This window comes from Micropterus dolomieu, linkage group LG01 (genome assembly GCF_021292245.1).
Source record: "Micropterus dolomieu isolate WLL.071019.BEF.003 ecotype Adirondacks linkage group LG01, ASM2129224v1, whole genome shotgun sequence".
Classification (NCBI taxonomy): Eukaryota; Metazoa; Chordata; class Actinopteri; order Centrarchiformes; family Centrarchidae; genus Micropterus; species Micropterus dolomieu.
In genome coordinates, this window is record NC_060150.1 from 7031318 (window position 1) to 7055343 (window position 24026).

Below are 24026 nucleotides of genomic sequence, written 5' to 3' on the forward strand. Positions count from 1 at the left end.
TTTAAAATAAAAACTATCCTATAATAGATCCTTATTCTTCAGATATTGCATAATATCTTTCGGTGCATCCTTTACAGCCTCTCCTAATAAAGTTCCTATTGCTTCCTGTCTGACTTATCTTTTCAATTAGCATTATCCTCTCATCCCTTTATTTCATACAATACAACAGTATATGTTCTACATTTTCCGTGGATTTACATTCCAAACATTCATCTGATTGACTTTTGCCTGATTTACCCTGTATGATCAAACCCCAATGGCGTCACTTTGTGTTGAAAAGTGGTGGGGAAAGAAAGCCTCAGATTAGGGGCTTGATGATACAAGTTTTATTTATTGCTATACTGTTTTGTGAGGTGACCTTGAGGGTTCTGAAAGGCGCCTATAAATGAATGTATTATTATTATTATTATTACTACAAGTGTGTCACAAGATTTGACAATGGTCAAAAACCAGATGAGAAGATTTTTAACACTATTTTGAAGAAATATGAAATGCTGAAATATATGTGGGGGTCCTCACCCAGAAGATTTTGACCATTAAACACTTAATGTCCTGCATTATAGATAGATTTTCTGCTCCAATTTATGGTGGAAATGTCTTTATTTATATAAAGAGAAACAAAAAATTTAGCTGGCAGGTGACAATTCATAAAAATAAAAAAAATTATAAATATAATTAACCCCATGTTTTTTCCACATTTAAACTTTAAAGCACATGAACACACTGAAGTTGGAAGAATGACTTCCCATCTCAGGAAAAGGGACAATCTGAGGAGCACATGAAAGCACCATTGGCCACTCATTCAATATCACAGTTTGCACAATGAGACCGGCTATAGCCTTCTAAGCTCCCATGTCATTGTACTAAACAAGGAGATGTGTTACTGCCCCTTCATCCCTTCCAACATGAAAATACATTTTGACTGGTCAAATACATAATGTGTGTCTTTTGCTGTCATTCGAGCGGTGTGCAAGTTCCCTGAGGTGCTGCTGAAAGCTTTTTCTATGATGGGCCGACCATCTGTCCAGATACTGTGGCACATCTGTGTGCATATGCTACTTAAATTCCTCTGTTGACATGGGTCTAGAGGGTTGCCGTCTTCTTCCTTGCGTTCCTGTCAGGGATCCCATGTCCGGGCAGGTCAGAGGGCTGCTGCCTGTCCATGATGAGTGTATGAGTCTGTCCACATTGGCAGCATACCATGGGTTTCACTCATGGAATGTGAATAACTAAGCGATTTGTAGGGCATGCATACTTTTGTAGGGTCGTGTTGTAAATTGCCTACAGATATAATGAATGCTCATTACAGTAAAGATAAGATTTGCCGTTTGATCTCTTTTGATCCTGAGCCCAAAGCATGCATTTTACATATCAAAAAGACACTGATCTTAGTCTTAATTAGGTGTGTGTTCATCAAATATGTATTGGTTTCACATATAGCACTTGTGCCCAATAAAGCAGCGCATTAGCTTATGTGTCAGCTAACAGAAATGTTTTCATGTTTTTTAAAATAAGATGTGTATTTGATTTTTAAGCAAGTGAACATGAATTGACCATCATGTCAGCAGTAGTTTACTACGCCATTACAATGCCTGTGGGAGAAGTACTCATACTAGCAATATCACAATTTAAAAATTATTTTACTATTTATTAGTGTTATTATTAGTATCTTTTATTTTTATTACAGGAATGCTATCAGAAAAATGTAGCCTATTATAAGTAAAGTTAAGTAAAGATGCTTATCATGCAGAAAAATGTCCCAATGTGATTATATATTATGTTAAGTAAGAAACTGTAATTTAAAAGTGCCTATACAACAGTGTAGGAAAAAATCTTTACTTGACTAGAAGTACAAACGTATTAGCAGCTAGATGTACTCAAAGTAAAAGCACAAGTGGTCAGTATGCAGAATGACCCAGGCCAGAATAATATGTATCATATAACTGGATTATAATTGTTCATACATTCATGGGCAATCATAATCTTAATGTTGCAAGTGGAACTACTTGTAATTACTTTATATACTGTTGGGTATCTTAATCTATTATTATTCATCCAAATTTATTTGTTGATAATATTTTGTATTAATTATGTGAATATGCAAAGTAACTAGTAACAAAAACTGTAAATGTAATGAAGTAAAAAAAGTACAACATGTCCAGTATCTCAATACTTGAACTTAAGTACAGCTTAAGTACAGTAGTTGAATAAGTGCACTTATTACATCACTGCATTATAAAGATAATGTCAGAACCCCCCCCAAAAACGTTACTATATATATATATATATATTTACATATATATATATATATATATTACATTATACTTTTACTGGTCCAGCTGCTGATGGGAACAGCAGTGACGTGCCAGTGACGTTGCAGCACCCTCCTCCCTCAGCTTCACTGAGTAGCTCAGTATTTTTTATTTTTTCATCTGCGGACAGTCAGGCTGGAAGTTTCCTGTGGGTTTCTGGAGGAAATACAGCCGGTAAGTTGTATTTTAAAGTACCATATGTAAGCTAGATAAGCATATTCAGCTGACAGTCGGTTTTAAAGTGCCTTTAAATGTCACGCATCATCAGTGAAATTAAGACGTAATTTCAGATTAATTATGTGATATTTGAAACCCCCCAATGTTAGGTTTAATAATCGCTACAGTTTAATACTGTGAGACGGCAGATGATTTTTGAACATAATTTAAATGTAACTTTATTTCAGACACAGTGAAAGAAAATGCTATAGGAGGACAGACCATAGAGACACTATCGCCGTTCACAAGTACACAGTGATTAAAACACAAGCCGACATTTGTTCCCATGTTTCCAAAACACTGCCCAATGATAATGCCGTTTTAATTATGCTACTTAAATCTCCATGTTATATTGCAGCAAGTGGTTATAGCGCCGGGGTAGCATATAAATAGGATTATTTATTATTTAGGCTGTTTTAATTCATGTGTAGTGGCTGAGATCTGAAGCGCGGTTTGAGTAGGAATCGTTAATCACATGTATGCAGACAACATTAATGTAATTTGTACTGTAAACACATTTGTCTATGGCTTTACATATTTACACTGTGCATTGATTGTGATTAAGCATGTCCAAGAAGAGCATTCATGATGTTTTACATGATGGCAATGGTGGAATGGACATTTACTCAAGTAGCCTACTGTAGCACATTATAAGAAACTTGAAACTTTGACTCCACTATACTTTTTACTCCACTATTTAACTATAGCTACTTGTCAGATTTTACATAAAAACGTGTGTAGTTTATAGACTGTTTATAGAATGATGCAGTGTTATTGATTAAACTACCCAACAGTACAAAGTACTTAATAGCAGTAGCCTCCACCAACTATAACATCAAAACACTGGTGACAGAAATCCAATGATATAGTATATAACAATAAGAGGACATTATGCTGCTTAATTTGCCTTTTTTATACTAAAGTACTATATTAAATTCAGGACTAGCATTGATATATTGCTACTTTTACTTACTTAAAGTATCCTAATACTCCCACCCCCACTGCATGAGGAAGAAAAAGTGTTTTATGAAGTTTTATAAACACAAAAGATAGCGGAGAATTTCCAGTTAAACCAGAAAGAATGATTCATCTTCAGGCAGTAATTCTTTACTACAGTAAACATGTGTTAATCATGAGCCTCTGGTCTGTCGTGACCTTTTTTCAACCGTATTAAACAATGTTGTAAAGACGTCAGGCATTTTATGAGATGCCCAGTTCAGCAAGGACCTCATAAAGATGTTACTGTCATGTAGTGACTCAGTAAACCCCGGTGGAGATGGGAAGCAGACTGCGTATTTGTGTGTATGGTGGGAGGCTGAACTTGAGTTAACCAAAAAAAAAAAAGTTATCATACGCTGTACTCTGGTGTTTCAATCAACAGGAAAGTGTTAGACAGTTAAAGACATGAGAATTCAGAAACTCTTACTGTAATTTATCTGGTGCAGTCACCGGAAAAAACATAAGCAGTTGCATAACAGAAGTTAAGCCCCTGCCATATGTGTCTGGTCGATAGAACTGAGCTGCTGGATATCGGCTGAACTTCAAAGGCAACCCTGGTGGCCTAAAACTTGGTAGGGTATCCTTTTGACACGCATGACCAACATGGAGCAATTATTCTTCATCTAAAGAATCAAATAGCTCACATTAGACATTTTGTTTACTATCTATAGCAGCCGAGATCACTAATATATTGATTGTTTAAATATTTATATATTATAATTAGGCTTTGTTTGTTGGGTCTAACCAAGCAAATTCTCTCAGCTGCCAGTGCTGTTTACTACAGTGTGTGATGCATTCAAGTTTAAATGAACAACTGCGGACGCCTCAGGCTATTTAAACCCTTTATGTTTTTCTCTCTGGTCCATCAGTAATCCTGCCGTCCTTCGTATTCTCCTACAACACCGACTTTCTATATTTTAAACGTGTATTTCTGCACATTTAAATGGCTTCTGTTAAAAATGATAGACAAACGGAGCTTACTACTTTTCTATAGACACAGAATGAGTGAGACAAAAAGCACTGAAGGCACACTGAGGTCTAATAAATGTGTTCCCCAAACATTCACCAAACCGCAATACAAGCAATTGTTAAAAAGGACACATATTATGTTATATTATCCATGAAAAATACATCAGATGCACTGTGGGTTTTAGATAAAGATGACATTCCCTGTAATATTTACAATGTTTTGGGTCATCCATGGGTCATAAATATGTCTCTGACAGCACGTAAAGGCAGCACAGCACTGCCAGCTGACAGAAGGTGAGAAGTAATTAGTTTAACTAAATATTACCTATAGCAGTTTTACTCTTGGAAAAAACTTGCTTTTTTTTTTTTTTCATTAACTTAAGTCAAGCAGGTGTACACAACTCAACTTAACCTTTGAACCTATCATGACTGATTTATAGCACTGGACACAGCAGATAAACCCAACTTATTTCTGGTATGAAAAGGTCACAAGCAGGGTCACGAGTCAAACAGCATGTTAAATGCAATTCTTAGTTTTGACTTGACACTTTAGTTCAGATGGCTTTCCCACCACGATGCCTTCAATTTCAGTAAAGAACATCTTGTTGTACAGCAACAGTAATGTCTGCAAAATACTGTGTCCTGCAGTATATCACTAATAATATCACAGTGACTGTGAAGCTGCACAGTTCAGCTCCACTTACTAATTTTTTCATTCACAATCTGCAAACTTTATTCCCCGTTGTCAGGGGAGACAGAAAGATTTAAAACCTGCTCTCCTTCAGATTCTTTCAGCCCTGCGTGGCCTTTTAACTGAGGACCTGAAGGAGCTGGTCGGTGCTGATTGAACCCAGAGTGATATAAACCGTCTCCATCCCTCTCCAGTTGTAACAGGGAGCCATTGTCCCTAATCCCCTCACTCCTGCCTCTCAGACTCAAACCAAATTTTACTCCAGGCAAGACCTGGCATCTGTCAGACAGCTCAAAGTTCGAGGGCTAATCTCAAGTTTTCCTTTCAGCGGACACGGCATATCATTATGAGCTATACAGTAGCACTAGTGCTATGAGGAGCGTAATGACTGCAACCCTAGGGATTAAAAGACTTCTCTGGATCGTTTTAAATTATACTCTATCATGCAATTAGGCCATGTCTGAGCTTCTGTAGTGCAAACTAGGTTGAATAAATTTGAGCTAATGGTGTTAGCCAAGCTAACGTTAAGCAAAGCTTAGTATTTGAAAAGTATTTGTACAAACTTTGTGCCACAGGTGCTGGGTTGCTTTTAAATAGTATTTAGTGTGTATATTTATTTGTGCCTAATTCATATTTTTTCACTTTAAACTATATAATCCACAGCCTTTGATACAGAGTACGCCATGTACAGTATAGCACGGTGTGGTTATTCTGTCTGCAGCAAAGATGTGGCTTACTATTTATTGGGGCATGCGTAATGCAAAGAAAACAAGCATTTACAACCACACAGCCTGCACAATGCCTGGGGATAACACGTAAAATAGAGTCAGAGGCTTCTGAACTCATCGCTGAACTCAAACAAATCTACTGATCTCAACGCTGGGACAAAACCAGGTCATCTGGTATTGAATTAATTGATTGACGTCTCAGTGAATCTAAGAAGAGCATTTGTTAGAGAGTGTTCTGCCTTGACTGTAACTGAATACTTATAAAACACGTACCAAAGCCCATAGAAAAATTCTTGCAGACAAATGCTGTTTTAAATCTTTAAATCACTCAGGTATCCTCCCTCAATGTTGAAAGCCGTTGTAAATTATTCTAATATAGTGGCAAACAGGAAATGGCCCCTATTTGATCTGTGTTGAAATAATACGTCACAGTATCCTAATGTGCTGTTTGAAGTAATAAGCTGTCAGAGAGTCTGAATGTAGTTCAGAGCTTTTAGGCTAAGGGGAGTTCATGTTGGGGAGTTTTTCTCTACATTATATGTTCGTCACTGACTTGTTAAATCCTCCTTTGGAGTCTGGAATGAAAACATTGTTTTTCGGCTGATGCCCATAGTTGCACCTGATTTAGAGATGTTTCTAAGGATTAACATGGCAGCTTAGAGGATATATCTCGACTTCCTCAACAAAGTCAGTCTCACAATAAGGAATGTGTGTCCTCAATAGGCTTTCTTTATACCCACTGTAGCCTCTTGTATCTATTACCTCAGGCTGTAGTTTCAGAGGTTTAACAGCGTTTCACTTTTTAGCTAACTATTGGATGGATTGCCATGACATTTTGTTCATACGTCTTTGGTGAATCTTCATTTGTCCAATATTTGGTTTATGATTAAAACTAATGATAGCAGCTGTACTTTGTGTTTAGAGCTAATTAGCAAATGAAAGCATGCTAACTCGCTAAACTAAGATGGTGAAATGGTCAACGTCAGCCTATCAGCATGTCAGTATTGTTATTGTGAACATGTTGGCATGCTGACAAAGGTGAGAGGCCTGCCTGTTTTTATTATTTTTAACTTTTAAAACTTTTTTGATATTTCCCTGTCGCTATTTTCTCGCATATAGCAATAGACCCTTAGTCTTATTATTAATTCCCAATAAATAGAAAGGATACGTTTATATATACGTTTAAGAATATACTCATGTGCAGTCACCATTTTCTTATTGTTTAATAGATGGTCTTATAACAAAATATATTGGAAGCACTGTAGGGGAACAATACTCCTGTTCCTGCATAGTACTGCCAATTTCTCAAGTGATCATCACTAATGTAGGAACTGTTAGTTTGATCAAATCAATACAACACAGCACCGTCTTTAAAAGGCCCAAATAAGGACATTGTGGATGTAATTTACAAGTAACATTAATAGGCTTTTTTCAAAGGGACATTTCTGAGATTTACATTTCTGTTAGAGATGCATTAACACTTGCTGCATATACCTACAACATGGCTCCACAATCCTGTTAAGTCCCGTATCTAAAGGTCTAACACTGGGCACTTTATTAATGGGGCAGTGACTCTATTTAGCCAAGGAACTGATTTGGAAATAAAGGTCTAGAGGGGGACATTTCCTCCTTGAGCAGACCTGCTGTTGCGAAGGGGTCAAAGATAAAGACAATACAAATGCTGACTTGGCTTTACCAATGAATGACCCAGTGCATGACATAAAAAAAACATGGCTTAATACCCAGAGGGCAAAAGGGGGCTTTCTTATTGAAACATAACTCATGTCTATGTCAGAAGTGTTAACAATCATGTTAGATGTCTTCCAGTCCTTTGTCCTGCATTTATTCATATCCAGGGATGGATGCTGACTGTTAAAGCTTAGCGTAGACTGGTAGGGTTCCTTTTGACGTTTAAATAATGAAGCAAGCTCACAGCATGAGCAGCACACACAGCTCATCAATTTTATAGACTCATTCCTTCTATGATAAGGACTTTAGCTTTTCTTTTCTTTCAAGAAGACATGTGTTTTAATTTTCTGAACTCACTGCAACTACACAGTAATTACATAGTACATATTCTTAATTATTTAAGTAAGTTATTTTCATTTAACATGTATTTTACGGCACAGAAAAAGAAGGCTATGAGAAAGATCTAGAGCTGCATTTCTCCAGTTCTTGTCACAGATGCTGAAAGAGACACGTACACAATTCGATGAAACTTATCACTGCAGAATTCATTCTTTTATATTCTGCAATTTGGATTATCACTGGATTTATTTGACACCATCTCTGTGCTGTATTTCAGCTGCTGATGGTCCGTTCTCTCCCACAGTGTTTGCCTGCCCAAGACGAAACGTGCATGAAGGTACTCTGGGCCGATGATGGAAGCCTGGCCAACAGTGGCCTGGGTCCTGATAATGACCAACATTGCTGATTGGCAGAAAACTGTCCAGTCACGGGACTTCACCTTGACAGACATCATCCTGCTGCATCCCTCAAGTAGGGGCAAGAATTACTATTTGCATAATGTGTGTTTTGAGTATAAAAACACTAACAGTATTCCCAGATGCCTTTGTTTTAGATACGCTACCCATTGCTGGTACCACCTCACCTCAATTCGACTGGCTTTTGGTGCCCTGTCCTCTGTTGCAGACATAGTATTTCCATGCAATTTAGCGACACCGCACAAAATTGCCGTGACGTAATCTTCAACACGACACGCACTTTAATAATAAAGGACAGAGTATTATCACAGTTACTATCTCCCAATCTCTGGCTAAACTATTTAAAAATGGTGGGTTTGTCCAGCTTGCTTGGAACCTCGACGGAAGTGATACCAAAAAAACTACCAGATACCTGGTACCAGATGGAAAACCACAAAAGGCGAGCAGAGTAGAGGCAAGTTGAGCTGGTACCATCCGGTGGAAAAGAAATTGTAGTGGCGTAGCTCTATGGACAGCTCTATGCCGGTCCAACATTTTTTTCTATTGGATGATTTTCCATGAAATTTGGTACACACATTAAAGTCCACCTTAGGGTAGCAAACGAATCAAAATAGGAAAGCTGGAGAAAATAACCATCCATCCATCATCAACCGCTTATCCTGCATGTGTTTGGATGGTGGGAGGAAGCCGGAGCACCGGAACACATGCAAACTCCACACAGACAGGGTTTGAACCCACAACCTTCTTGCTGTGAGGCAAGGTGTTGACTCATGAAACATTTGTTCAAATCTGCCTCCAACAGTTATCACGAGACAAAAGATTTGAGAGCTTCAAAAGTGATCGAGATGTGTGTGGGTGTGTGTCTGTCTTGTGAGTAAGAGGCTTTGTCCTGTGATTGAAAAGTGGCTGACCCCGAGACCCACAGCTGTCCCAGCTGAAACACAGCCTAATTCCCAGTACAGATAAGATTCTTGGCAATGGGAAGGCTATGAATCACTGTGTCAGAGCAGTTTAGTAAACAGATGATTATTCAGAGATACTGTCTGGAAAACAAATCTTTTATGTTAGAACTAGAACAACATTTTTTTTTACTCCAAAAAGCAACAAAGACAGCCCTAGTGGGCTGCAGATTTATTGCTTTTCTTGCTGAGTCTGCACTCACATTAATAAAGAGCAAACAAAACAAGTGTGATTCAGCAATCACACTAATAAAACATGCCACCATGTTAATATACCAGCTACTTCACAGCCACAAGCTAGTATGTTACAGTTTTCATTTTGTGTTTGTTGGAATTTAATCTAATTAATTCAATCCTTATTATTTTTCTGTCTTTATCTTATCATGCAATAACTTTTAAGCTGTCCACAACTTTTAGGACACATTTACGAGGAGCAGATTCCCGTGAGCTCAGGTTTTGTGGCAAACTAATTTGCTCAAATGTTCAATAAACATATAACAAATATTATAAAGACAATAATCAAACCCTGAATGTCAGTATCAGACATTGTACTGTCTGTCTGTCCTCCACAGCCACACCACATCCTGGTGCCTTCAAGTGCTTCACGTGTGAAGACGCTGCAGATAACTATGAGTGCAATCGCTGGGCAGCGGATGTTTACTGTCCAAAAGGTACATAAGCCTTTTCTCATTTGCTTCTATGTGCGCTGCTAATGTGAACTTTACTTCATTTGATTATTTTGACCTTCTGTTGATGTTATAGTTCCAGGCAATTATAACTGAATGTGAAAAGCAGCATACAAGCATGGGAAAACCTCTTCTCTACACATATAAAGGAAATAAAATAGTGAGAGTTTAATGAGCAAGCTTTTCCTTAACTCCTGATTGTGTTGTTTAAAGGGCTGTAAACATGAATGCTAGTTAAATTATTGATGAAATGTGGAGAAACCCAATATTATGCCCAACATACAGTCACATTAAACACATTGGGTGCTGTTTTCAGTCTCATCACAATAATCCAGACATTACGGTGTGCCATGTCTTCCAGATGCGAGATACTGTTACACACGCCACATGATGGATAACCATGGAAACAGTGTGTCTGTGACCAAGCGCTGTGTGACTCTGAAGGACTGTCTGTTTACTGGCTGTGCTGATGTCACTGATAACGCCTTTCAGGTGTGTGGAGCCTTTATATTAAACTGCGTGTATGTCCACAACCTGAACATCCTCGTGTTATCAAAGATGTATTTAAAAATCATTTTATGCAATCTGGGCCTATTCTTAACATTAAAATCTCACCCGTCAGGTGTGCTCGTCCTGCTGCGAGGGCAACATCTGTAACGTGTTGGTGCCAAGAAATGAGAGCAGCGCCATTTTCTCCTCGACTTCTCCTCTGGTCGGCTCGAGCAGAAGGCTTCTTCCTGCAATGCTGAGCTACATCATCATCATCATAATCTGCATCTTCACAGCTGGGCATGTTTGAGAGGGAAACTCTGCATGAAAACAAAACACATAAACAACAACTTGATAAAGAACACAAGGACAGAAATTAGTTAACAGTGACGACCAATGATACAGATAAATTTCTTAACTAATGCTGTGGTATTGTTTAACACAGCTGGTACATGTAGCATATCAGATCTGGAATTTGTGTTTACGGTATCCTGCTCAGATTAATTAAAGTAACTCCATAAGGATGTTTCAGAAACTGTCCAAAACGTCGAGTCACAGAGAAATGCAATTTAACTTTGAGCAAACGGTAAACGCGTGTCAAAGCCTGTTACTATGGCACCAAACTCCACTTACATTTTTTTCCTTTCGGACAATATTTACATTTTGTTTAAACTTTATTAGGTAATTTATTTATACTAAGTATCAGTACTAATATTCGTTTGTTATTGTTTAACCATGTGTGTATTTTAGGAGGTTTTGTCAATATGAAATTGCTTGTGAAACAGATTGTTTTTGTATGTAATAAATATATGTATGTACTATTATTAGACTGATTACATGGCTTTGTTGCGCTCATGTCTTTGGTAGGGGCAGGGCCAGAGGGATGGCATGGGGTGGCACAGATTCATCACTACAAAAAGTGAGCTCAACTGAAAGCCATGGTATAGTTCACACACTGGTCAGAAGGGGTTAGGTAGCTGGCTTATTCGTATGATGGATTGTTTGTGCTCTTTATAAAGTGACGGTTAACATTTTAGAGTCACAAAACAACCACAAAGAGATGCAAAAAGACCACAAAGAGGTGCAAAACAACTACAAAACAACCACAGACACTTATAACAACCAAAAACAGATGCACTCCAACCACAAAGAGACGCACAATGGTCAAAAATAGATGCACAGTGGTCACAATGAGATGCAAAATGCATTTGTAGTTGTTTATATCAATTTAAGTCTGTGGGTCTTGCTTCTATGTAGGACGGGTGAGAGGGTCTTTTGCATGTTGGTGCCCGGGGGCTCCATTGTCTGTCTATGGCTGTAGGCTATACATAGGGCCTAATCACTGAATATTATTTTAGGAGATTCAAAGTTATTTGTTAGGCTTTCATTTGGCTTATTGTAGTTTAACAAGGGCTTTAAGTTTTTATATTATAAAATAATTTATTATTTCAAACTCTTCTTTTCTTTTTACTGTACATGTGTATGTATTTATGAATTTTAACTTGAGAAAGTCTGCTTTCTGTATGTGTTTGTTTTTTACGGTGCCAAATAGGTTTATTATTCAGCACATACATAGGACTTGATGAGCATGTGAGTACTGAAGTGTAGGTGTGTGTGTTCTGTGTATAATGTTACACAGCTTTAATCGTGATGTTCTGGTTCATTTTGATGAATTCTGTTCCAGAGTCACACTCATGTCTACATAAAGTGAACAGATGTACCCAGACTGAACGATTGCTTGAAATGGATAACGAGGTAAGAAAGTCTGTTATGTTGGATCAGCTGTTGGGAATATGATCCACGATAAGTTACTATAGTTAGTGTGTGAGAAAAATCACAATGTTTGCTGCACACTAATATCTGACCATTAATTGTTTGCTTTTCAAAAGGCACCATTTGACAACACTATCAAGTCACAGATTTCCATCTGGTCTGTCTTGTTGCAGACAATTTACAGATTTAATTAGGAGCTGGTTTGTGAATCATTGAATATGTAGGGACAGGACCATACCACTGAAAAGTGTTGGTGTGTAAAATATGCCTTGTTGTTAAAACATGATTGTTTTTCTTTCTATATTTCATCAGATGAACTGGGGAGACAGAGGTGCAGCGATTTGGAAGTGCCTCTGTTCACATCAGAGATATTTGAACCAGTGGTTGCTTTGTTTCTTAGTGATGTCACAAATGAGTAAGTCACAAGTTAAAAGTCATTAAACAACCCAGCAACAGACTGACAGCTATTCTGAGTGTATAGCCTACTGTATATATAGATATATATACTATCTATATATACAGTTTATACAGCGATTCTGAAAACCTGAGTATAAAAAACAAGCTGTCTGCCAATCCGCTTCATGAATATCCTCCTCCATATCAATTCTCCATGCCTCTAGTTTTTGGAGGATGAATCTTTTAAACATCAAATAAAAGATAATTGACCTGCCATTTATGTGGTTGAGAGTTAGTTCCCCCCTTTTAGACAACAGAGGTACAGACAGCAGATGCAATGTCAGATTTTCTGCACAGTTGAATGTATGATGAATTTTTTCTGCACCCACATCTTAGATACACCATCACATTGATACCTCATATAGGGGAGTGCTGTGAAAATGCAGGTGTGGCTCCAACATGGAGATGTGCAGAGTAGCAAACTGAGATGGTGTTTAAGACAAGGATTCTGCATGGATTTGACTATTTTTTCTTAACTAAGCTTTGGAGGAAGCACTGATGTTGACATCTGCTCTACTGTCACTCTGTCAATCTTTTGTCTTTGTTCAAGAACATCATTGCTGACTTGGTGTTGTATATTTTATACCCTGAGAAATTTTTGTTGATTGAACTCATTAAATCTGGAATACTATCCTACAGATTGGTTTTTAAAAAGTATGACGTTGTTGTGTGTGTAGGACAGAGAGGACCCAAAAGCAACGCTCAGGTGAAGTAGGTTTTATTGAGGAAAAACGGGGTAGAGGAAGTGGAGGTGAGGGAGAGGTGGATGCCGGGGGAACATGGGCACGGGGGACCGAGGAGCAAGTAGGGTAGAGGGGGCTGAGGCAAGGGAGCCGAGGAGCACCGGGGGCCGAGGAGCAGGTGGGACCTAGGAGGCTGGGACGAGGGAACTGGGAGGCACAGGGGGCCGAGGAAGAGAGGAGGCACGGGAGGACTGTGATCTGGGGGTTGGTGGAGGAGTGTGGTGGCAGGCTGAGGTGATTAAAAATACTACTTTTCCACCAGATCCTGATATAAATCATCAGCTACCAGGGTTGATTTATGTGTTTTGGTACAATAAAGGGTTAAAATAAAAAGCTTGATAATTCAAAATGTTTGAATCCCAGAGCAGACCAGTTGACTAAAGCGTGACTGTCTCTCTTCTTTATGAACAGGATTGAAACACCACAGATGAATTGTAATTATCACAGTGTGACAGAGGAAGATATACAAGCCAGCCTGGGGAATTCTTTTCACAGCTGTTTTGGTGAGGCGCTAGGAGTTGTACAGCAGAAGTCCCCAGACTCTGAAAAGCTACTGGAGTTGTTCAGAGCAGAGGTGAAGAAGACTGTTGGAAACGCCCACACCCCCATCTATCAGTGGATAGAAAAAGTCTACACACCCCTGTTTAAATGCCAGGTTCTTATGATGTAAAATAATGAGACAAAGATAAATCATGTCAGAACATTTTCCACCTTTAATGTGACCTATAATGTGAACAATTCAATAGAAAAACAAACTGAAATCTTCGAGGGGGAAAAATAAAAAATAAAAAACCTGACAATAACCTGGTTGCATAAGTGTGCACACCCTCTTATAACTGGGGATGTGGCTTCAGAACAAACTCACATTCACATTCAAACTCAGGTTAACTAGAAGTCATTACACAGCTGCCATCATTTAAAGTGACTCTGATTAATCACAAATAAAGTTCAGCTGTTCTAGTAGGATTTTCCTGATATTTTCTTAGTTGCATCTAGCCATGGTCTGCAGAGAGCTTTCAAAGCATCAGAGATCTCACTGTTGAAAGACATAAGTCAGGAGACGGGTACAAAATAATTTCCAAAGCATTAGATATACCCTGGAACACAGTCATCATTAAGTGGAGAAAATATAGCACAACTGTGACCTTACCAAGAACCGGACGTCCCTCCAAAATTTATGAAAAGACGAAAAGAAAACTGGTCAGGGAGGCGTCCAAGAGGCCTACAGCAACATTAAAGGAACTGCAGGAATTTCCCTTAAAAAGTGTGGTACATGTGACAACTATCTCCCATATTCTTCATATGAATGGGCTGTGGGGCAGGGTGGCAAGACGGAAGCCTTTTCTTACAAAGAAAAACATCCAAGCACGGCTGAAGTTTGCAAAAACAAACATCAAGTCCCTCAAAAGCATGTGGGAAAATGTGTTATGGTCTGATGAAACCATGGTAGAACTTCTTGGCCATAATTCCAAAAGGTATGTTTGGCCCAAAAACAACACTACACATCACCCAAGGAACAACATACCCACAGTGAAGCATGGTGGTGGCAGCATCATGCTTTGGGGTTGGTTTTCTTCAGCTGGAACCGGGGCCTTAGTCAGGGTGGAGGGAATTATGAACAGTTCCAAATACCAGGCAGTTTTGGCACAAAACCTTCAGGCGTCGGTTAGAAAGCTGAAGATGAAGAGGAAGATCACCATTCAGCACGACAACGACCCAAAGCGCACATCCAAATCCTCAAAAGCATGGCTTCACCAGAAGAAGATTAATGTTTCGGAATGGCCCGGCCAGAGCCCAGACCTGAATCCAACTGAACATCTGTGGGGTGATCTGAAGAGGGCTGTGCACAGGCGATGTCCTCGCGATTTGGAGCGCTTTTGCAAAGAAGAGTAGGCAAATATTGCCACGTCAAGATGCGCCATGCTGATAGACTCCTACCCAAAAAGACGGACTGCTGTAATGAAATCAAAAGGTGCTTCAACAAAGTATAAGTCTAAGGGTGTGCACACTTACGCAACCAGGTTATTGTAAGGTTTTTATTTTTCATTTTTCCCCCTCGAAGTTTTAAGTTTTTCTATTGAATTGTTCACATTATAGGTCACATTAAAGGTGTCTCATTATTTTACATCATAAGAACCTGGCATTTTAACAGGGGTGTGTAGACCTTTTCTATCCACTCTGTCAACTTTGCCACAAGTTTGGATGTGCAAGGCTGCTGCAGGCTGCCATGGCGTCCAGTGATATGGTTTTTGAGAAAGCTGTTGCCAGGACTGTAAAAGCACACCTGCAGAAGTCTTCAGGAAAAACCAGCAGCTTTGTAAAGAAAGTGAGGACATTATTCAACAGAAAAACAAGGAGAGTTACTCCAGCCTGTGAGATCAACACATCTCACAGTAAAGTCATCAACTTGGAGAATGGATCAACGCCACAGAGGAAACAGGAGCACCCCGCCATCATGAAGATGTTATCTTACGCAGTCCGGATGCTGAGCAAGCTGTTCACATCCTTCATCAGCAATGGATCACAGGATTACTAGAACACAAGTAAGCAAGCAAGCAAGCAAGTATCCCACATCCAGTTTTTTCTGTATCAATTTGTATTCATCTTAAAAAAGGAAAATCACATGACATTTTTTCAAGATAAATACACACTGAGGGTCTGCTATGCCCTAAAATGACCTCTGTACTGATGTGGTCAAAACAACATGTTCTTTTTAAGAGTGAGGGCAACATGGTGGCTTAGTGTGGCCTCACACGAAGAACGCTGATGGTTTGCTTTGGGCCCTCTGACCTTTCTGAGTCGAGTTCTGTGCATGTTCTCCCCGTGTTGACGTGGGTTTCCCCCCCACATACCAAAGGCATGCAGCTCAATTGGAAATCACCAACACATCTGCATTTGATTCTTCACGTGGACTTCCAAAAAACTGGCTAAATATTAAAACTCAACTTTTGTCATAGTTTATTATCAGGGGTAGAATGAGTCAAGAATACTTTGGGGGAAAACATTTGTCAAGTTGAAGGTATAGGAATAAACCTGTCAGCACTAAAACCAGTTAACCACAAGATGACAGCAAAGAACCAGTACTGTTTCTGCACACCAGTCTCTCTCACACACACGTGTAGGACGCAGACCAGTCACTGGTTTTGTGATTGTTTATGAAATAAAACACTCAATGAGACCAATGTCTTGCTGGATGTTTTAACAGAAAGGAACACTGCACCCTCTAGAGTACGTGGAGTAGCTTTGACTCAATGTACACACCCCCCGATGCAGATATTCAGTGTTTTTAGTTTTGGGCTCACAGATTATATAAAATACTGTACAGTACTGTAAAACACTGACCGCTAAAATAAAAATGTCAAATGAGGCAGTATATCCTGTTAAAATGTGTCTCCAAGCAGCAAATTAGTTTCAGGCTCTTAATCAAGACAAATCAAATGTTCCTAGCTGCATAAAACGGTCCAATCAAACCAGTGAGCATCAAGTCATTTTTGTTATCAAATCTCAAGAGGTGAGAGAATGGAGATAAATTATTTTTGCATACAATGAATTAGATTTAGTCGCAGTAGGTTTAGGCGCAGTGGTTTGTACTGTTGCCTCACAGCAAGAAGGTTGGGGGTTCAAACCCCCGTTGCCCCAGCCTTTGTGTGGAATTTGCATGTTCTTCCCGTGTCCGTGTGGGTTCTCTCCGCTTCCTCCCACCATCCGAAGACATGCAGGCTAGGTTAATTCTCTTAGGTGTTGTCTATGTGCGGCCCTGCGATGGACTAGCGACCTGTCCAGGGTGTACCCCGCCTTTCGCCCGATGTCAGCTGGGATTGGCTCCGGCCCCCCGCGACCCTGTACGCAGGGTAAGCGGTTGACAATGGATTGTTGGACATTTGGGTGAACAGCCTCCATACTTGCTAATATTGGTGCCCATCACAATGCCAGAAAGAAGATAAAAACGGAAGACGTTTTGAACACAGAATTGACGACAGTTTAGATCAGGCGTTTGGTAAATTCAAAATCAGCCCATCCCATTTTAATATCATATTAAACTCCATTTGTCTATTAACCATTGGTCAGAATCTTTTAGTTGAGCTTTTTTGCTCAAAGTATCTTAAACTACATTTAGACTGATTCTTGTTTTAATATACAAACGGTGATTTTGTTGTATATTTTATCATGTCTAGGCAACTATGAAAATTTTAATAGTCCCGTTATATTGTCAAGATTTCAATCTAGCGAACTCCACAGGGATTATCCAGGGCTGGTGGTAACTATGGGATATATTTCTGTGAAGAAGCACATTCACAGCTACAGGAAATACAGCACCATTTCCGCCTGATTATAGGTCTCTTTATTTGTTCAGCAGTTCTGACTGTCACAGCTCTGGTGCTTCAACAGAAAAAGTGTCCATATATCTTTAGATTCTGTGCAACAGATCAGAGACAAATAATACTGTACATGTTTGTATGAAAGGTCATTGACCTGATATCATTCAGCTAGAATCTTGAGGTGTTGCTGCAATCGACATCTTTTCACCTGAGCTAAGACCGTATGAGGGGTTCTCATAACATAAAAGACAGATGATGTCGTCTCCAAAGTATTAACTTTGTCTACAAGTTTTTTAAACTGCTGATTTATCTGTAATGTGGTCAGAACCCACTGAGTGTGTTTCTCCCTGGATGTAGTGCAGGATAGGATGGGTTGACATGAGACCTCTCGTTAGTCAGGCACAGCATCGAGGTCTACATTAGAGTCTCAGCCAACTCCTTGTTACACTAAGACAAACTTTCAATGATACAATCAAGTACCAACAATACCATATATATTAAGCTTCAAGCTTCTTCAAACCATAAATAGAGGCCCTGTGTTTGGATTTAGTTCTGTGGAATATAAAAAAAGCCTATTCCTCATCATCCAGTACATTTGAAAGTCCTTGTAGTCTTGCGATTGCAGCGCTGTGAGTAGGTGCATTGGTGAATACAGCTCCCACAAACAAAGGCGTTCCTCTCAGGATGTGGCGAATAACTGTGCAGGAGCCTGACGCCTCGATGTGAAAGCCCAGGTGTCTCAACTCCTCCTCTGTTTGCAGTGTGTTTGGACTTGGAGATGCAAAGAACTGTTGGGGAACATAGCCACTTTACTGAACACATATACTCATATTTTATTCGTACACTTATTTATCTTGCAAGCCTTTTCCACAACAGAAGGTTAGCAACCTTTACCTTAAGGTTTAGCCAGTGTCACAGGTTCTACTTTTGTTCACTGTTCATGTATTTCTAGTACAAGAAATGATAGTAACTCACAGCTGCTCCTGTTGTTGGGTCAATGAAGTCCGCCCAGTAGCCTGCAGTCCACAGAGCGAAGCACATTTCCTTTGCCCCGCTAACAAACTGCGATGAGGAGAAAACGCAGTCAGCGGCTGTTTCAACATCACTTCACACCTACAAACTTATAACAACAAGCTAAAATATCATGGCACTCACTCTGTGAAGCAGCTGCTCTCTGTCCGGCTGCACTGCCTCCTCACACAGACTGCTCCTCTGTGAGACAGTCACAACTGTGATGGACGTGGTGGGCGCTAAGGGGAACAACAGCTCGAGATCTGACACACACACACACACACACACACACACACACACACACACAGACAGTTTTGTTACTAAAGCGGTTATGATGAGTCACTGCATAGGATGATTTTGGTAAAGTGAGTTGATGAAAAATAACCGTCCCTTACCCTTCCTTAAAAGCTCAGGGCAGGAATTGATGGAGAAGTCTGTGCCAGTCTGATTAAAGTACTGCTCAGCTTTGTGGACCCTCGTGGATATTGGACCCAGTTTTTCCTGATGAACACACACACACACATTAACAAAGCAGCTTTGAGGCCTGGAAATAATTTATTCCAACCGATATGAATTTGTATGAAAATCATACCTGAGATGAAACTTTTGATATATGCAGTGTACAAAGCTGTGTTTGAGAATGTTTTTAATAGTTGTTTGTAGCAGGTGTCTCGATTGATAATTTGACAACTGTCGTTTACTTTAAAAAATTTAATGGCTCTTAATTATCACCAAGTTTATGTCTAAACTTTTAATTTATTTTTACCTACTTTTTTTCTATTTGTAGTGATCTTTTTGTTCATCTGTGCTCCATGTGCCTTGAGTACGCTAAACTGTCATTTATTATTTGATGTGACATTATATCTGACATCTGAAGTCACATTTATCATAATAGAAAGCCTAACTCTTGTGACAGTTTAACTGGGAATTTGGATTTGGAGGGATAGATAGTTTTCCTCTTTCTCCTTGTGGTTTTTCCTCTCAATTCGCAGTTTGACACAATTAGAAATTGTTAGGATATCAATTACGTAGTATTGTCATAACAATAGAATTGTCATTCTTATTCTTAATCATGTATAATGAATGTTTATGTGAACAACAAAGTGTTGAGGCTATGTATGGCCCCAATATGAAAACTAAAATAACTATTTAAAAGATCAAAATCTCAGTGTTGTAGGAGCCATATCTTAAAGTTTTGTAAGTTTTTAACTTTAAGAAATTGGGAAATCTGGGGATCTCTGGGTTGCTGAATGCTTTAGATTAGAGCATTTTAAGCCCCTCCAAATTCACAAATTCAGTGGTAGCTACAGCCCTGCCACAAGAAAACACTCAAAAACTTACATGGAACTCATTAACAAACTGGGCCAGTATGAACTGCTGTCTCTCTGCGCAGCTTGGGGCTGTCAGTACATCAGGTACCGTCCGGTGAACCGGAGTCTTCTTTTGGTCCGCCATGCCCTCCAGGTGGCAATCAAACCCGACGTTCCCCGGTAACTGAAAGCGCTGGTCCTGAGGTCCAAATGGTCCCATATTCTCATCAGGCCACACGGTCCTGGGGCCTGGAAGGGACAAGACAAAGATATTTGTGTATTACACAGTCTCTTGCGGTGTTTGACCCACCATCCCGTCTCTACATGTTGTTTTGGAAACACAATTCAACAGACTGGAGCAAGTGCGAAGAAACAACACACTAAATGCATTAGCTCCCTTCAGATTCAGATCACAGTCTGTTGTAAACTGTAGATTACAGTCACATTTACTTGACTCACCTGAGTCCGTGTGTGATACAGCTATGTAAGGCTCATCTGAGCTGGCAGCAGAGAAGGTTCTGGTCCTGCTGACACTGAGAGCAGCTAATGCTCGATGGCCAGCCGTCTGAGATAAGACCAACCTCCCTCGACTACACAGCACCTAAATAGGAACAAAAGCATCTGTTAACAGTTTGAAGGGAGCCTAATACAGCCAATTCATTTGCTACTGCCTGCTGGACAACTATTTCCCCTCAGGGATAATAAGGATTTCCTTAACTAATAGGTTACGGAAATTCTTTATTAACTATTTTCCCCTCAGGAAGAATTACTCCATGATCCACACAAACACTCACAGAAGCGGTAACAGTTAATAAGTAGGCTACTAAACACATGACATAACATAAATCCAGTGCAATAAATACTACAATGTCTTAATAAACATAAAAGGTCCAACTGTTAAGAACTAATGCATGCCATGTAAAATCACAGTGAGTTGTTTAAGAAACCAGTGGTATCAGGGACAAAAGAGGGCTTAAATCTATTGGTTCTGCATCTTGGGAAATTGTACATGCGACCGGACAGTAGCAGTAAGAATTCCCTGCACAAAGGTTGGCTCGGATCGGCCTGAATATTCTGGGCCTTGTCAAGAGCCCTGACCTTATAAAGGTGTACCACAGTGTACAATATACCTAGATACTTCTGTACGTGTCAGTCTTGTAAACATGTACATCATGTGTAACACAAGTAAACTTTTAGGAAAACATTTAGGAATTTTAGGGTTAAATTCGTAATTTGAGTGATTGAACAAAAATTAAGGAGTTGCTGCTTCACACAGCTCACCAAAAGTGATAATCATATCAGGGAAATGTAAAATAAAAAAGAGAAATGCTCTAAAAGACACATGCACTGGACCAAGCTAAAAACCACGACGTAGGCTACATATTAGAAAAGAAAATCCAAAGACATTTTGTATTATGTGTGTAATTTGAACAATAAGGAATATCCTGGAAAATTGAAAAAGATTTTTAAATGAAGTTTGGCGGATACCTCTCTTCATATAAGGGATGTAAGTAGCCGTACAGAGGTCAAACGTAACTACGGGGAAGTTGCTGTTATGTCACTTACACTGCTGCACATTGTGGTTCGTCTTCGTCTGCTTTTCACTTTTACCTGTTGGACATAAACAACAACTATTAGCGCAACAGAGGAGACCCCAAACTGTTTTTCTTTAACTGAAACAACAGCTATAAGTTAGCTAACTTTAGGTTTGCTAGCCAGAGTTAGCTAACATAGCTGACATGATGCAACGATATTTTTCACGAGGCAGCAACCGCAGCAAGGCAGCAGTAAACTTGTAACTGATCTATATCGACACAAAACGTGACAAGTTCAACACAAACAAAACAGCTAGCAGCTACCGCGTTGTTTGCTAGCCAAGACGGTCAGCTGATGTCTTGTTTTGACACTTTCCCCTGTTAGACACTCGCTGCACACGGTCTCATTTAACAACACCTCGCACTAAACAACTGACAACACGGGCAACAAACGTCTTAATATTGTTTATAAACACGTGTAAATGTAAGTCTGTTAATGGCATTACATAATAGAAAGTACACGCTGTTCTTACCTGACAACTTGCACGTCCACTAACCTACAGTATGGTTTCGCCAAACAGCGACGGGAAGTGACAAGGGACAAACGACTCATGCGCAGTTTGACGGTTACATCAGCAGACATTTTAGTGCATGTGATGTAAGTGATGATGGGGCTTCACAGGTTTGATCCCCAACTAACCACTACCTGAAAACTGGAAGAAAAAAAAAAATCAGCTGTACTTTATGTGGAGAATTTAACGAAACGATGTTTTGGTTGTTGTTATAAATTGTTTGTAGACTCAACAGATACACAGAAGATGTTTTTTTCCTGCCGTATATCCATGTTTATGAATAAAGCTCAACTTTTTTAAAAAGTGAGTGATAATGGGGATTTGAAAAGGGCTTCATCATTCATTCTCTGTGAAATTGTGTTAATTTGAGATGAAATGTTATACAGTTTATGTTGATTGCGTCTGTACTATTACCGCAGGTATGTAGTAAATATTCACAACTCTTAGCACAAAACTCAAAAAAAGTATTTTTTTTATGATCTGTTGTGTTTTTTTATGTACAGAAAGCGACTTAAAGTGGTGAATTATTACCACATACTTAGGGACAGGAAAAAACTGCAATACCATGTCTCACCACAAGATGGAAGCAAATTAACAGTTTACAACACCAGTACTGTCTGTTTTGCAAACCCGACCTTTAATTAATATGCTAGATGGTATTTCTTACTTATAACTTAGTATTTAAAGTTTTCAATATGTTGAACTCCCTACCATACTGTATCAATATCAATACACATCATCACCCAATGCTCTCAATGACTTATAATGTGAGCCCCTACCTTTAATGTTGAACATTACCTTGACTAACTTCTAAGTCCAAAATCAAAGAGTGAGTGTGTGTTTGTACTGGAAAGTTCCCAGGGGGGAAAGTTTGCTCAGCAAAATCCCCCCGCCTTAGATCAATAAAGTTTAAAAAGTAGAATAGACGAATTGTCCTGGCAAGAACAGTTATTTGCTGTCAGAAGACGTGAAGGACAAGGACAGCTAGTATAGTACATTTAGCTTGCGTAGACACATCTCTTTAGCTGACTTGGACAAGCTGATTGACACTTTTTCTGAGCTGACAGGATATGCAGTGGGAGTGTACCCTGGGACCAACATGCTTCAGTCACTGTTGGCAGCTGCAGCAACGTGATGTGTGTGTGTGTGTGTGTGTGGTGATGAGGCATGTGGAACCGCATAGAGCTTGGCTGTCAGTGAATCTCCCACAGGATCATTTGTAACAGCAACACAGCATCCACCCTAGATGGAGCCCCTGTGGCACAGACACACACACAGACACAAACACACACAGATATGTACCAGCATCTGAAAAGCAGCCACCAAATGAGTTCTTCACCTCAGGCTCTCTTGACACTTATTTGGAGGTGAAGAGCATAGAAGAAAAGACAACTCCACTGACTTAAAGCCAACTATTTTTTATTTGGTTTAAGTCCTATTTATCAGATCGATTTCAGTTTGTACATGTTAACGAGGAGTCCTCCATGCATGCCAAAGTTAGTCATGGAGTTCCTCAAGGATCTGTCCTCGGACCAATCCTCTTCACTTTATATATGCTTCCTTTAGGCAATATTATCAGGAAATATTCCATAAGCTTTCATTGTTATGCAGATGATACTCAGTTATATCTATCGATCATGCCAGATGAAACTCATCAGTTAGCTAAACTTCAAATGTGCCTTCAGGATGTTAAAACCTGGATGACCTGTAATTTTCTAATGTTAAACTCAGATAAAACTGAAGTTATTGTTCTGGGGCCTAAGCACCTCCGTGACGCATTATCTAAAGATATAGTTTCCCTTGATGGCATCGCC

General features: G+C 39.4%; 2 protein-coding genes across 4 annotated transcripts in view; one reads left to right on the top strand and one right to left on the bottom strand.

Annotated features, from left to right (window-relative positions):
* The first annotated feature begins 2446 nt into the window (after nt 1–2446).
* On the top strand, nt 2447–11260 carry lypd6 (LY6/PLAUR domain containing 6). Its single transcript, XM_046054622.1, has 5 exons — nt 2447–2486; nt 8248–8414; nt 9891–9989; nt 10366–10496; nt 10627–11260. Exons 2-5 carry the CDS (start codon nt 8294–8296, stop codon nt 10801–10803), a joined length of 528 nt encoding a protein of 175 aa, XP_045910578.1. The 5' UTR covers nt 2447–2486; nt 8248–8293; the 3' UTR covers nt 10804–11260.
* Nucleotides 11261–17790: 6530 nt separating this feature from the next.
* mmadhca (metabolism of cobalamin associated Da) overlaps nt 17791–24026 on the bottom strand; it is a 51381-nt gene continuing 45145 nt past the window's right edge. The window contains exons 1-8 of one of the 3 annotated variants that reach the window (XM_046054591.1): nt 22174–22302; nt 21672–21716; nt 20565–20706; nt 20137–20354; nt 19191–19296; nt 18940–19058; nt 18760–18846; nt 17791–18572 (exon numbers count right to left, since the gene is read on the bottom strand). In XM_046054591.1, coding sequence (XP_045910547.1) covers nt 18357–18572; nt 18760–18846; nt 18940–19058; nt 19191–19296; nt 20137–20354; nt 20565–20706; nt 21672–21683 — 900 coding nt within the window. In that variant the 5' untranslated portion in view covers nt 21684–21716; nt 22174–22302 and the 3' untranslated portion in view covers nt 17791–18356. Of the gene's footprint in view, nt 18573–18759; nt 18847–18939; nt 19059–19190; nt 19297–20136; nt 20355–20564; nt 20707–21671; nt 21717–21964; nt 22070–22173; nt 22303–24026 lie in introns of those variants that run through there. The other 2 variants (XM_046054608.1, XM_046054601.1) reach the window with 2 other exon arrangements.

Coding starts and splice junctions, on each gene's coding strand:
- lypd6 (XM_046054622.1), top strand. CDS start 8,294: ATGATGGAAGCCTGGCCAACAGTGGCCTGGGTCCTGATAATGACCAAC. Junction 8,415..9,890: donor CATCCTGCTGCATCCCTCAA/GTAGGGGCAAGA, acceptor TGTCCTCCACAG/CCACACCACATCCTGGTGCC. Junction 9,990..10,365: donor GGATGTTTACTGTCCAAAAG/GTACATAAGCCT, acceptor CATGTCTTCCAG/ATGCGAGATACTGTTACACA.